Source organism: Trifolium pratense, linkage group LG2 (assembly GCF_020283565.1).
Source record: "Trifolium pratense cultivar HEN17-A07 linkage group LG2, ARS_RC_1.1, whole genome shotgun sequence".
Lineage (NCBI taxonomy): Eukaryota > Viridiplantae > Streptophyta > Magnoliopsida > Fabales > Fabaceae > Trifolium > Trifolium pratense.
The window spans coordinates 40,654,220-40,666,531 of NC_060060.1; the positions used below are offsets into that span (position 1 = coordinate 40,654,220).

Below are 12,312 nucleotides of genomic sequence, written 5' to 3' on the forward strand. Positions count from 1 at the left end.
ACAAGAGTTCTTTAATTTAAGATATTTCTTTTAGAGAAAGTTTGCCACTATTTGGATCTCATAAGACCCAAGAATAGTGTCTGCATTTAACTCTCTGGTTCCCATAAGAAGGGGCCTCAAGTAATTAAGACTTTGGCTGCAAGGTAAGGAAAATTTGACAAAGAATCATTCCTGCCAAAGGCCAAACTCGGTTCTCCAAAACATTTTTTAATTTAATAGAAAGAAGATATAACTTTCTAGCAGGGAAAGGTGAAAGCATAGTTTAACTGAAGTGAGAGTTGAAACAACACTCATAGAAAAAGACACACAAAAAAAGGTTGATTGAAAAAGACATATAACAAAGGAGAAAAGATAGGAATTGTTGTTGTTAATTACTATACTATAATTAAAGGATAGAATAACATTCCTAAAGAATATGCCTAACCCAAAAAGTGGAAGGAAAGGACTGAGGTATCTCTTTTCTTTGTACACAAGTTGTATGCAGTTATGTAGTATGTACGTACCTATCAATATCATACACAGGAAAATTTTCTCCCAAGTTGGTTGTGGACAAACGAAACTGATTCGTTCTCTGTTCAAAGTGTGGTCCAAAGCTGTTTCATGTATAATGGACAGTTTGGCAGAAGTCATTGTGATAATTTATCATTAGGATACAGAATGAGGTAGCTAGAAGGACACTTCCGCACTCAACTCTCTGTTTAAGAAAGAAATGAAATATGAAAGTATATGAGACAAAATTTTCCAATATACCCCTTATTAATATATTATGGTGCCTTTAACAAAATGTTGCATAAATCTTAAACTAATGTCTATTGTATACTAAGAAGCTAACAGTCAACAAACACTTGAACAAAACGCAATTAATAAAATAAGCATGCATTGCTACCGTGGGAGAGTGATGGTGTAAATGTATATATCTGTGTTATATATCATGAATTGGTATAAATTTACCACCTCTGTCATTTGGACGGAGGAGGGCATATCAGGAAGTTGAAAGTTGAGTTGATAATTATTGTTACATGAGAAATGCATATTGTTTTGAAGGTGGGGATCTTTTGGTTGACTTCAAACAGTTTGGAAACCATAGGTAAGAGTAGCACCCTCATAATTTGTGTATAAAATCAACAGTTTAGCCATAGATAAACACAAGTGCATTTTATAAGCCATAGATAATAAGTGAATTTGTTTTGTAATTGCATTTTATTATACTCAAGCATGTCAACAATGGAGTCTTCGTTTTGATATTTTTTTATAGATAGATCTTTCAGTTCAATTCAAGGGTAACCTGTTAGAAGAGAGACTGAAGAACTGTTGTTTTTATTATGCATAATAGGATAGGGAGGGCAGACTCTGTTTTTATTGGTTAACTCTATCAAGTTGAATAACTGTTTCTCATCCTACAGCCTTCCAATTCAGATGGATCCCTTTGAACATCCTATCTCTTTTACTAGTTTCTACTTCATTTCTTCCCCGTAAATCAAACCTTTTTCCGATATTCAATGATCTATTTCATTCTCAAGTGCCTTCTCTTATTCTTTCCATATTCCTTTTAATCATGAATCTATCAGAAATTCAATGTGTAATTTGATACCTTATACGTGTCAAAGATTCATACCCTTGAATTGAAAAATTTCGCGAGTTTTCACTTAATCGAACCAGTTGAGCTACGTTGTGAGACCACCTTGGTTGATTCTTAGGGGTATGGTAGTAGTCGTAACTATACTTTGGGACGTTGCTAACTGTTAAGTAAGCTGGAAGGGAGCAAATAAGTGAACAAATGGCTCAATATTTAGGATCAGCCACATGCTTCTTTACTGAGGTTTTATATGGCACAGAGCTATCTATTTACTTCTATCCAGCTAGAACCTGCTTCTTTCCTAACCCTTTTCTTACTCATGAGACTCCTAATTTCATTAACATCTTCCCATCTTCCAAAAGATGCATACATATTGGACAACATCACATAAACATAATCTTCATCCTGCTCCAATTCAATCACCTTAGAAGCTGCAATCTCTGCTACTTGTAAATCTTCCTGAGTTCCACAAGCACCAAGCAAAGACCTCCAAACCACTCCACATGATTCAAAACCAAGCTCTTGTATCATCCGTTGTGCTCTCTGCAACTCTCCCTTTTGTCCCATGAGCCGTATCATTGAACAACAATGCTCAATCGAAGGTGCAATCCCATATTCATTAATCATAGCATCCAAGTAATGAATAGCAGTCTCAAATGGTATTTGGGTATGTGAACATGCTGATATGAGGTTAAGAAACGTGATACCATCGGGTTTTGTATCTCTTTCCATTTTCAGTGAGTCGAAGAGGCTGATAACTTGTACAAAATCACCATTGCGAGCATATCCGGATATCATTGCATTCCAGCTTACCAGATTCCTATTAGGCAGCACATTGAATATGAATTCGGCATCATTCACTCGCCCACATTTTGAGTACATGTCGATGAGGGAAGTCCCTACAACTACAGATGAATCTAAACCATACTTTACTGTACAACAATGAATCAGCATCCCCCATGTTACGGCTGAGATACCAGCAATTCCATTTAAAATTATCGAAAATGTGAACTCATCCATCTGCAAATTTCTCATTTGCAATTTACGGAACATATCCAAAGCTTCATGAACTCGATTCTTATTCACAAATCCGGTAATTACGGAGTTCCATGAAGATGAATTTGGACATGGCATAGTTGACAAAATCCAAACAGCGTCTTCTATATTTCCAGCTTGAGCAATTCCATTTATCAGCCCATTATAAGAAATAACATCAGGGTTAGGCATGAGTTGTAAAAACTTGAAACCAAGTCCAACGTTTCCATTGTTTGCACAAGCTGCTATGACTGAATTCCAAGAAATAACATCCTTGTTAGTGATATCAGAAAATACACAAACCACATGTTCAACAGACCCGTATTTCCCATACATGTCAATCAAGCAGTTTGCAACAACAGTGTCATTAACCAATCCCAATTTCACTGTCTTAGAATGAATCGAACCTCCCAGTTTCAACAGACTCAGTTGAGCACAAGCCGTCATAGCAGACGTGACAGAGAACGCATCGGCACAAATTTCTGACCTTTCTAGGTTTTTGAAAAGTGACAATGCTTCTGGAAACAGGCCAGCTTGGACATACCCAGAAATCAAAGTGTTCCAAGAAACGACATTTGGTTGAGGAATTTCAACAAACAGATTGTGGGCATGAGTAAAAGAGTGCATTTTGACATAGAGTTTGATAAGGGAAGTAGAGACATAGATATTTGAATAATGATAACCAGAACGTATTGCATAACTGTGAAGCTGTTGTCCGAATTTGTGATAGCAAAGATCAGTGGCAGTTCGAAGGAGTTGAACAAGAGCAAAGGCATTTGGTTTCATCCCAATCAATCTCAATGGTTAACATACGAGAACGCTAACTCACCAAGCATTAGCTTCACCTTGGGTTTGGGTCCACGCAAGATTCTCCAACTGAAATAACTGCCTACAATAATATAATTAGGATTTGGAACTTGAAGTACAATTCTAACTATACTCCACCCATGACACTGTATAAATAAAAATCATTTTTTCAGGTTTATTATATAATTAATGTATTTGATTTATAGATTTGTTATACACTAACCTAAAATGTGATTTTGGCCTTTAAATGGTGTTACTGAAGGAGTAATTTTAAAAAAAATAATAATAATACTACTAACTAACTCAAACATGATAAACTCAAAACCTTAAATAAATTGCAATGATCGATAAATATAATAATAACCAATAAAGATTATATCTAACGAAATGAATTAGACTCTCACAGTGAATCAATGTTCGAATTCAGTTGGAAGTTGTTATTATTTATAGTGTCCTAATGGAGTGAACCTATTGTAAAAGGGCTACCGGAAAATGAATATAATAAGGTGTCAAAATCTATTAATAACTCTAATTTTAGGTGTTTATTAATGTATATTTGAACATTTTTTAAATAAATTTTTCGTCTGTGAATTTTGATTTTAATCACTAAAAAATAAAAGTAGGATACTTTCGTTCTCATAAAATTTTGTTTCGTATTTTGTCCCTAATTGACATAAAACCTCTACTAAAATAAAAGTTTGCCGTATTTTTAAGGACCAAAAATTTATTTAACTTTTTATCAAAATAAAACTTATTTAACCTTTAAAAATATATAACATTAAAAATTTAAAAATCACGGTCAATGACATTTTCTTATTTGAAGAATGGTTAAAAAAATTTATAGTTAAAGTTAAATATTTATAATTATCAAATAATTGTCATTAATTAAAGTATTTACGCTGATAAGTATATAATTTTTTTTTTTTTTGAAGCAAAGTATATAAATTTTTAAAGTCAAGGAATATTTATAATATATTCAACATAATTACAAATAAAAGACAAATTGACAACAAAATGTATCACAAAGACAAAATAAATTTTTAAAAAAATTATATTCATAGACTTAAGAGACACGCAAAATAGTTATACATGACCATTTAAACTTTGCACCTCTGTTGCTATGAAGACAAAACTCAAAAGTTTCAAAAGTAGATACTAATATATAAATAAATGAAATCTATACCTATTTATAAAAACTATTTATAAAAAGGATACAAAATTTTTGGTGTGGACGTTTCATAATACTAACAATATCCTTGACTTTTTTTTTTTCAGCAGCAAAAATATTTTATTAACAAATTCACCATAACATAAGGCATGTCTGTTTTTTTTCAGTGGAACGTGCCCTGTCTGACCGCTAGTATTTATAAAAGAAAAATTTGTTTAACAAGAGGATTCATTATAAAAGAAAAAAAAGAGGGATATTAAAAAAAAAAAAGAGGGATAATCATAAACCTTAATTGTCGATTTTTAAGGAAACAAATTCTAGATTTAGATAAAACAATAATTCTATATTCAGGAAAAATAAATAGTAAAACAAAGTCATAGAGATAGAAAGGTTGGTATAGCCTTTGAACCAAAAAAAAGAGGTTGGTATAGCCACCAACACCCTGATGATTATCTGGTCTTTAACATGGAGCAGGGTTTCTAATTTCTGAAACAAATATATATAATCCGAAATTAAATTCACAATTGATTCTGCTAATAGGAAAAAGGAAAATGTTGCAAAAGAGAGATAGAAAGCAATTTTCTTTCTCTTGGTAATAGAAAACAAGTGCCAAATTTGATATAATTAGTTCAAATTTATTGGAAGGAAGAAAATATGGGATTGGTGGAAGATGTGACATTGATTGGAGGGTTAATAGCAGTTCAATTTATATATGCAGGAAATGCTGAGTTAATGAGTTATTCAATGTCATTAGGAATTAGCCCTCTTACCATTGTCATTTTTACTTCCATTGCTACATTCCTTATTCTCTTCCCTGCTGCTTTTTTTTTTGAAAGGTAGGTCCTATTTTCAATTATATAAAAATTTGATTTTTATTTTATTTATTTTATTGGGTTTGTAATTAATTGGTTATTAATTTGATGATATTATTTCTCTGTTGTATAGGAGTAAATGGCCCAAGAATTGTAGTTTAAAGTTTATGATGCAGATATGTTTTCTTTCATTTGGAGGGTAATAAATCCTATAAACTCATTCTTAAATCTTAAGCATTTTGGTCTAGTATCAAGAGAGAAAAATATGGTCAAAGATTGGTGTGAAAATCAGTTTTTGTTTTCAAAATCTAATGTTTTAGGTTCATGTTTTGGTATCTTGGCTGATTTTCAGAATTGCGGTGAGTCACAATGGCTCACCTTTCTTCTGAAGACCAACCATGATACCGAAATGTAATAAATTGTGTTATTTTCATTCCATTTCGCCTTTTCGTCTTTAAATAAAGGAAGAAGTTATTGATATAAAACTGTCTTGGCCATTGTGATGCAGATTAGCTTTCCAGTCTTTATTCCTCAAAGGAATTAGTTTAACTTCGGCAGCAATGGGAACAGCTATGCCAAATCTTGCCCCAGGTTTTATCTTCATCATCGCATGGATTGTTGGGTAATTTTATTTGACAGGTTTTGATCATTTTCACTAATGCCTTAAAAAAACCGATGCTTTATTGTTGACTCGAGAATTAGTCCCAAATGGCCTAGGTCTTAGAGATACCTCAAGGCACTTGCTGAGGTTCAAAGTCCCTAAATACGACCAACTTTTTTTCTATGAAGATGTACCATGAAAATGCTTGACATAACCCAGCTATTTTGTTAGAAAAATAAAATTTTACAATTCACATCAATGCCAAAATTAAGAAATCTAGAAGAAGCCTTTTATCAATTAATCCCTTTAGTAATGGATTGGAAATTCTTGTTTTTGGCAGGTTAGAGAAAGTTAACTTAAGAAACAAGTATAGTAGATTAAAAATCTTAGGAACATTATTATGTGTATTGGGAGCTTTCACAATGAGCATAATGCAAAGCATTTCGGCTCCTGCAACCGAAAATGAGGCTACACTTCCATCGTCATCAACACCATCGGATCTTCTCTTTGACGTGCAAAAGATCATCGGTTGCCTCTATCTAATGATTTCAGTTTTAATATTGTCAAGCAGTGTTGTCCTGCAGGTACCTATTGTAATCAAATAACAAAGATTACACAGACAAATGTACTTAATTTCTTCGGCTCAACAATAGTTGTTTTTGTAGGCTTTTGCTCTTGGTGACTTTCCTGCACCAATGTCCTTGAGTGCAATGACGTCATTGGTTGGAGGATTCATGACTGCAGTTGTTCAAGTATTTGAAGGCGAAGAACTTAAAACTGGTTTGCAACTTGTGAGCTTTGGAGACTTGATAGGCTTTTCCATTCTGGTAATTTCTACAACTTCCTTATCTCGCTCGTTCTTATGCAAGTCACTACGTTACTCTTTGAAATTGTAGTATCAAAATGATTGTTGAAATTGAAAAGTATCGGATCACATTTGTTGAGTATGGCTCATATGCATCAGGAAGAGGGTTGGGGGCTGCCCAGAAGCTGAGTTGTTCCAACAACATTAATATTTGAGTCGGTCTATTTAACTGTTACATTGTCCAAAAAGGACTTATGCAATCTATGATTTCCAATTTCATGAATAACAAATTGACAAAACCTACAATTGAAAATGCACAGGCTGGTGGAGTGAGTGGAATATCCCTAAGCTTCAATGGATGGGCACTTAAGAAGAGAGGACCAGTCTTTGTCTCCATGTTTAGCCCAATTGGAACAGTATGCTCAGTTATTTTCTCTGTATTTAATCTTGGAAACACTATTAATATTGGAAGGTACAATATTAAGATTTTGCAAACTATATTATAATTTGTAGAATCTTATTCATCAATACATTAACACTGCATTGAATATTTCAGCATTGCTGGTATGTTCCTTATGTTCAGTGGACTCTACATAGTTCTTTGGGCCAAAGGGAAAGAAGGATATGCAGATGGAGATTTCATTGACTGTGAGTTTGATGCAGCCAAGCCTCTCTTATGTTAATGTGGTTTTCAAATGTAATTATCAACACTATTATTATGTCATGGTTGCACAAGTAATACATTAAAAAATAAAAATGAAGCATTGCCACAATAACCATTCAGACACAACATTGACCGTGACACCTTTAACAATATGAGAAAATAAATTAACCGAATGTAATCACATTGTCAATGTTGTGTATGTGTCAGACATTGATACCTGTAGAATACTCCTTACCAATATGTGTCGGACAATGACCATGTCTTCGGTACGAAGTGTCCATATATGCTAATGCTATATCTCAACAAACAATACAATTTATAATGTAATGGTGTGTGTAATAACTATAACATATATAAAAACCACATATTTTTTCAATTTTTTTGCAGAAGCTTGAAACAGCTGATCCATTGGTGTATTTGTGACAGCTGCTCCATATGATAAGAGGTATAGATTTGAAGTCTCTTTTGAAGGAATATGAAACGATATGGAAATCTAGATATTTATTTTTTTTCTTTAGAATTTTTTTCGGTCAGGTAGATATGATAGTTTGATTAGATGGAGATGAAGCAAAATCACCACTTTAGGTAGGATCAAAATATCTTGTAACGTTACTCATCTAGCTATTTTTTCGGTGAATAGTACATTTAAAAAGCATGTTATTGATGTGTGAAGAATTAACATAACATAATTTGCTTTGCAATGTGGTTTGAAAATAAGATAACCGGACAATAAGTTGTGCTGCTAAATCTTTTTGAATAACAAAATTAATTTTTTGAAAAACTATATTTATAGGCCTAGGAAACGCAACATTGTTATCCATGGCTTTTTAAACTCTTTTAAGAAAATCGACAGTCTCTGACGCTACGAAGTAAAAAGTGTCAATAAAGTTAAAAATTAATTAGAGATATATTATGAGACCCATTTTGAGTTATTTACATAGTTTAGAAATGAAATAAAAATTGAATGAATTACTTTAAAATATGATGTATCTCAATAGGACCCACTAAAAATCAATAGAAAAATAAAAGAATAAAAATACAAGCTTTGGTAGTGGGGGATTTGTGTGACCTACTCATACTTTTTAGTTCCCAAGTTCCTCTAAAAAGTAAAAACAGTATATGAAACACTCTCTACATTTCTAGTTCTCTACATTTACTCTATTAGAGCCATAGCCCAGAGGTACCAAATGGAGAGGTACAAATGCAAGCTTTGCACAAGAACATTAGCCAGTAGCAGAGCATTGGGTGGACACATGAAGGCTCATTTTGCCACCCTCCGTCTTCCTCCTCCTCCCTCCGAAGATGAACGATCCAAGCGAAACCCAAAAATCACCTTTGGCCAAAACTCAGAACAAAAGAAACTTAAACAGAGTTTTTTAGATTCACACTCACCACTAACTGAAACTGAACCAGAACCAGAACAGGTTAGTTCAATTTCTGATACTTCCCCTGAAGAAGAAGAAGTTGCTATAACCCTCATGTTGCTATCAAGAGATAAATGGAATAAGAACAGTGAAGTTGAAAGATCAATGGGATTAATGGAAGAGATTAAGCACAAAAAAGTTAGTGGGAAGCAAAAATGTGACAAATGTGGAAATAACTTTAAAAGCTATAGAGCATTGGAAAGTCACAGAAACATTTGTCTTCAAAATGAAGCAAATCCGGTTGCAACAACTAGTAGTGTTCACAAATGTATGATTTGTTTTAAGGTTTTTGGGTCTGGTCAAGCATTAGGTGGTCACAAAAGATCTCACTTTTATCCACCTTTGAAGAAAAAGCTCTCTTTCTTCGATCTCAACTTGCCACCTTCACCCGAAGAAAACGATCCTAGTGTTCTTTCCGATGCGTAGCTAACTCATTTGTCAATCTCACTATACTTCTTTATAAGTAGGAATCATATTTGGTATTTCAGAGTTTGCATCAGTGACACGCATTGCACGCTAACCACTTGCGCTAGTCAGACTCAGGTAGTGCCGATCTCGCTATATATGATTAGTTTGTTACATTTGGGTAGAGTTAGTATATGATTATTATCATATTTTTTTTGTTAGTTTTCACTACTAGTATCCGGCCCGGTGGACCGCCTAATCTGGTTGAGGGGTCGGTTATGATTTATGTTTTCACCAACTATATGATATATGGTAGAATGAATGATTAATATATGGTAGATAGTTATTATGATTTGATAGTTTCCTTCATTGCACACAATTTGGCTTTTCTTATCATGCTTACTAGATGATGCCTTCAAAGTTGCAATGCAAAAATGATATTGTTTTTGGGGATTGGTTGAGGACCACCTGCCTTGCCTGACTGACCAACAAACAGTTTTTTCACGTTTGTGAGTACTGAAATATTCCAATTCCATTTTTGTGATCTGATTCTGTTCCACCTAGTGAGTAGTGACTTTACCTGCCCTTATTAAAACTAGTTAAATCCATTTTCTTGGCTTCTTTAATATTGTTTCCTTTTAATTTTATCCCAATGTTTCCTTTGTTTTCAGTTGAATTTCCATAGTTTTGGATTCTAAGTGAAGCATGAAATCAACTTGGATTGAAGTTATAAATTATTGTGTGATTATTTTTGAAAAAAGTAAAGAATTTTAAAATATGTTTACACTAAAAACATGGTTTTTTTCCCTTTTTTTTTTTCAAGTAGTGTGAATAGAAGTTTCATGGAATAAGTGGATCGCTTGACGTTCGAACTCCGATTCCCGCATATGTAAATGCGTGGTCTATGTTGACCGAGCTAACCTCACATGGACAAATGTAATTTTTTTTTTAATAAAAAGACTAAAACGTGATATCCTTGCTAAATGTCGATTATATTTAAATTTTAAATCAAACTAGAGTATAACTTTTTTTTATAATCAAAATTAAATTAATGAGAGTATAAGAGGTATTCGAACCCTTATATATATATATATATATATATATATCCAGACCCAACATCATAGCAGAAACAACTACCCACCTTCTATGAAGAGTTACAGAAATCCCACCAAATCATATACTCGAAAGTCGGACGAATTTAGTACAATATAAAATGCCAACATATACAATGAAGACAAGTACAATCAGATAGCTCCAAAAGTGATGCACTCTAGTACTTTATATTCTTTACAAAGTAATCAACATGCCAAACACCCACTATGTAATGAAATCTCCCACTCTGCTAACTCAATGTATGCTAGACTAAATACTCCAGTATGCTACACCACCAATAAGAATCAATACTAAATGGATTCAATTCACAACAACACCACACATAATCAGCAAAGCCATTCTGTGAATTAATCTTTTAATGGCACAAAATTATGATTGTGGTTGTCTTCTCACTAGAATATTTGATAATAAATAAATAAGAGTTTAACAACTAGGCATTTGTGTGTTTCTTTGTTGGAACCACAGCTATATAAAAAAAGTGGGGCACTTGTTTGTACATGCATGTGCGGTCTTCTCGTCTTGCTTCACAATAACTTTGAATGACAATATTGAAGTTGCATCACAACTCACATTATTACTTTGAATGACAATGTTGAAGTTGTATCACAACTCACATATTAATATTATTATTGGACTTTTCTTTATTTACTAATAATATTATTGGACGGTTGTTCGTAAGACTTAGCTCATTTAATAAATATTGATATTATTAGGTTAGATAATTTTATTTAAAGTTAAATTTGTAATATTTTTTCTGCTCTCTCCAATGATGAATGTTACTATGTTTAACAATTTTGTGGGTTATAAGCGCAATCTTTAAAGTCAAAAAGTAGTTTTAATATCGACTTATCTAAATTGAATAATTCGAAAAACTCGTAACAATCATCTTTTAGGTAATTAAGGGATCATTGACTAAATTAAGATTCATTCTTAATGGTGGCTTAAAGTTAAGGATGAAAGTCTCAACATATAATTTGGTGGCAAAAGCTATTAGGGTGCGTTTGATTCGTAAAACAACAAGGACTGAACAAAATCAGTACAGGACAGAACAAGATAATATATGACAGGACAAACCTGTACCCGAAAGATATAGGACGATAATATTTTTATATTCGAAAATAAAATGGGTATTTTCGTATTTTTATATTTGTACTGTGGACAAAAAGTTGTCTCGTGGTTTAGTGAGGGACAAAAAATCTTGTTTTTGTCCTGTCCCTTGCTATCTAATTTGTCCAGTCCCATAACAAATTTCAAATCAAACAGAGTACAACAAAAGTTGTCCTGTCCAGTCCCCTGTTTTTTAGCAAATCAAACGCACCCTTAATATTTTTCGGTTGACTCTATTGTAGTCTTTGTTCTCTTTTTCAAACAGTTTCGTGTGTTGGATTTGAGTTTTTAATTTAACCATTTTTAATCATTTCAAAAAAGTAAAAATAACTTTTTGAAAAGATTTTCAAAAATTAAACAGGTCTTAACACTAGAGATTGTTTGCCCAAATTCACTTATTTGTTAACAGTTTGAGTCATTTTAGTTTTTGGATAACATAGAATGATGAGGCCTATGGATACCACTACCCGCCACCGAAACAAGAGACAGAATGCCCCGTGTGTATGTGGAACGTAAGATTTGCATTTTGCTTATTTTTCCGTCCACTTTTTCTTAAATGTTTTGTCTCTATCTTCCTTTTTCAACAAATGGTACACATCTTTGACCACTATGCAACTCACAAAAAAAGTTACTCCATTTGTTAGTCTATTTTTTATTAATTGACAATTAATAGGCGAAAAAGAAAAGAGTTTAATAAGCGAAAAAGTTTGTTAGTTTAATTGTTTGATGACATCATTAAAATTATGTTATCGTCTATAAACTTAGAAAACATGAGAATATAGTTGTTTATACTTT

The 12,312-nt window shown here is 32.8% G+C and overlaps 3 protein-coding genes across 5 annotated transcripts; 2 read left to right on the plus strand and 1 right to left on the minus strand.

Annotated features, from left to right (window-relative positions):
• Positions 1-34: 34 nt before the first annotated feature.
• Positions 35-3,695, minus strand: LOC123909878 (putative pentatricopeptide repeat-containing protein At5g47460). The gene has a single exon (XM_045960805.1). It carries the CDS (start codon positions 3,395-3,397, stop codon positions 1,838-1,840), a length of 1,560 nt encoding a protein of 519 aa, XP_045816761.1. The 5' UTR covers positions 3,398-3,695; the 3' UTR covers positions 35-1,837.
• Positions 3,696-4,933: 1,238 nt separating this feature from the next.
• LOC123909019 (WAT1-related protein At5g47470-like) lies at positions 4,934-8,154 on the plus strand. Of its 3 annotated transcripts, none has more exons than XM_045959785.1 (8): positions 4,934-5,422; positions 5,532-5,597; positions 5,907-6,020; positions 6,340-6,583; positions 6,665-6,826; positions 7,125-7,276; positions 7,361-7,452; positions 7,856-8,154. In XM_045959785.1, coding segments are annotated over exons 1-8 (1,014 nt in total). In that variant the 5' UTR covers positions 4,934-5,240; the 3' UTR covers positions 7,858-8,154. The 3 variants fall into 3 exon arrangements, with proteins under 3 accessions (XP_045815741.1, XP_045815739.1, XP_045815740.1); XM_045959783.1 differs by having other exon boundaries at positions 7,361-7,501; positions 7,856-8,095; XM_045959784.1 differs by lacking the exon at positions 7,856-8,154 and having other exon boundaries at positions 7,361-7,844.
• A 442-nt stretch (positions 8,155-8,596) lies between these two features.
• LOC123910253 (zinc finger protein ZAT1-like) lies at positions 8,597-9,478 on the plus strand. The gene has a single exon (XM_045961341.1). It carries the CDS (start codon positions 8,656-8,658, stop codon positions 9,316-9,318), a length of 663 nt encoding a protein of 220 aa, XP_045817297.1. The 5' UTR covers positions 8,597-8,655; the 3' UTR covers positions 9,319-9,478.
• The last annotated feature ends 2,834 nt before the right edge of the window (positions 9,479-12,312 follow it).

Excerpts from the sequence above, each read along its gene's own strand:
- LOC123910253 (XM_045961341.1), top strand. The coding sequence starts at position 8,656 with ATGGAGAGGTACAAATGCAAGCTTTGCACAAGAACATTAGCCAGTAGC.
- LOC123909878 (XM_045960805.1), bottom strand. The coding sequence starts at position 3,397 with ATGAAACCAAATGCCTTTGCTCTTGTTCAACTCCTTCGAACTGCCACT.
- LOC123909019 (XM_045959783.1), top strand. The coding sequence starts at position 5,241 with ATGGGATTGGTGGAAGATGTGACATTGATTGGAGGGTTAATAGCAGTT. Across the intron at positions 5,423-5,531 it reads GCTGCTTTTTTTTTTGAAAG|GAGTAAATGGCCCAAGAATT; the intron begins GTAGGTCCTATT and ends TCTGTTGTATAG. Across the intron at positions 6,021-6,339 it reads ATCATCGCATGGATTGTTGG|GTTAGAGAAAGTTAACTTAA; the intron begins GTAATTTTATTT and ends TGTTTTTGGCAG.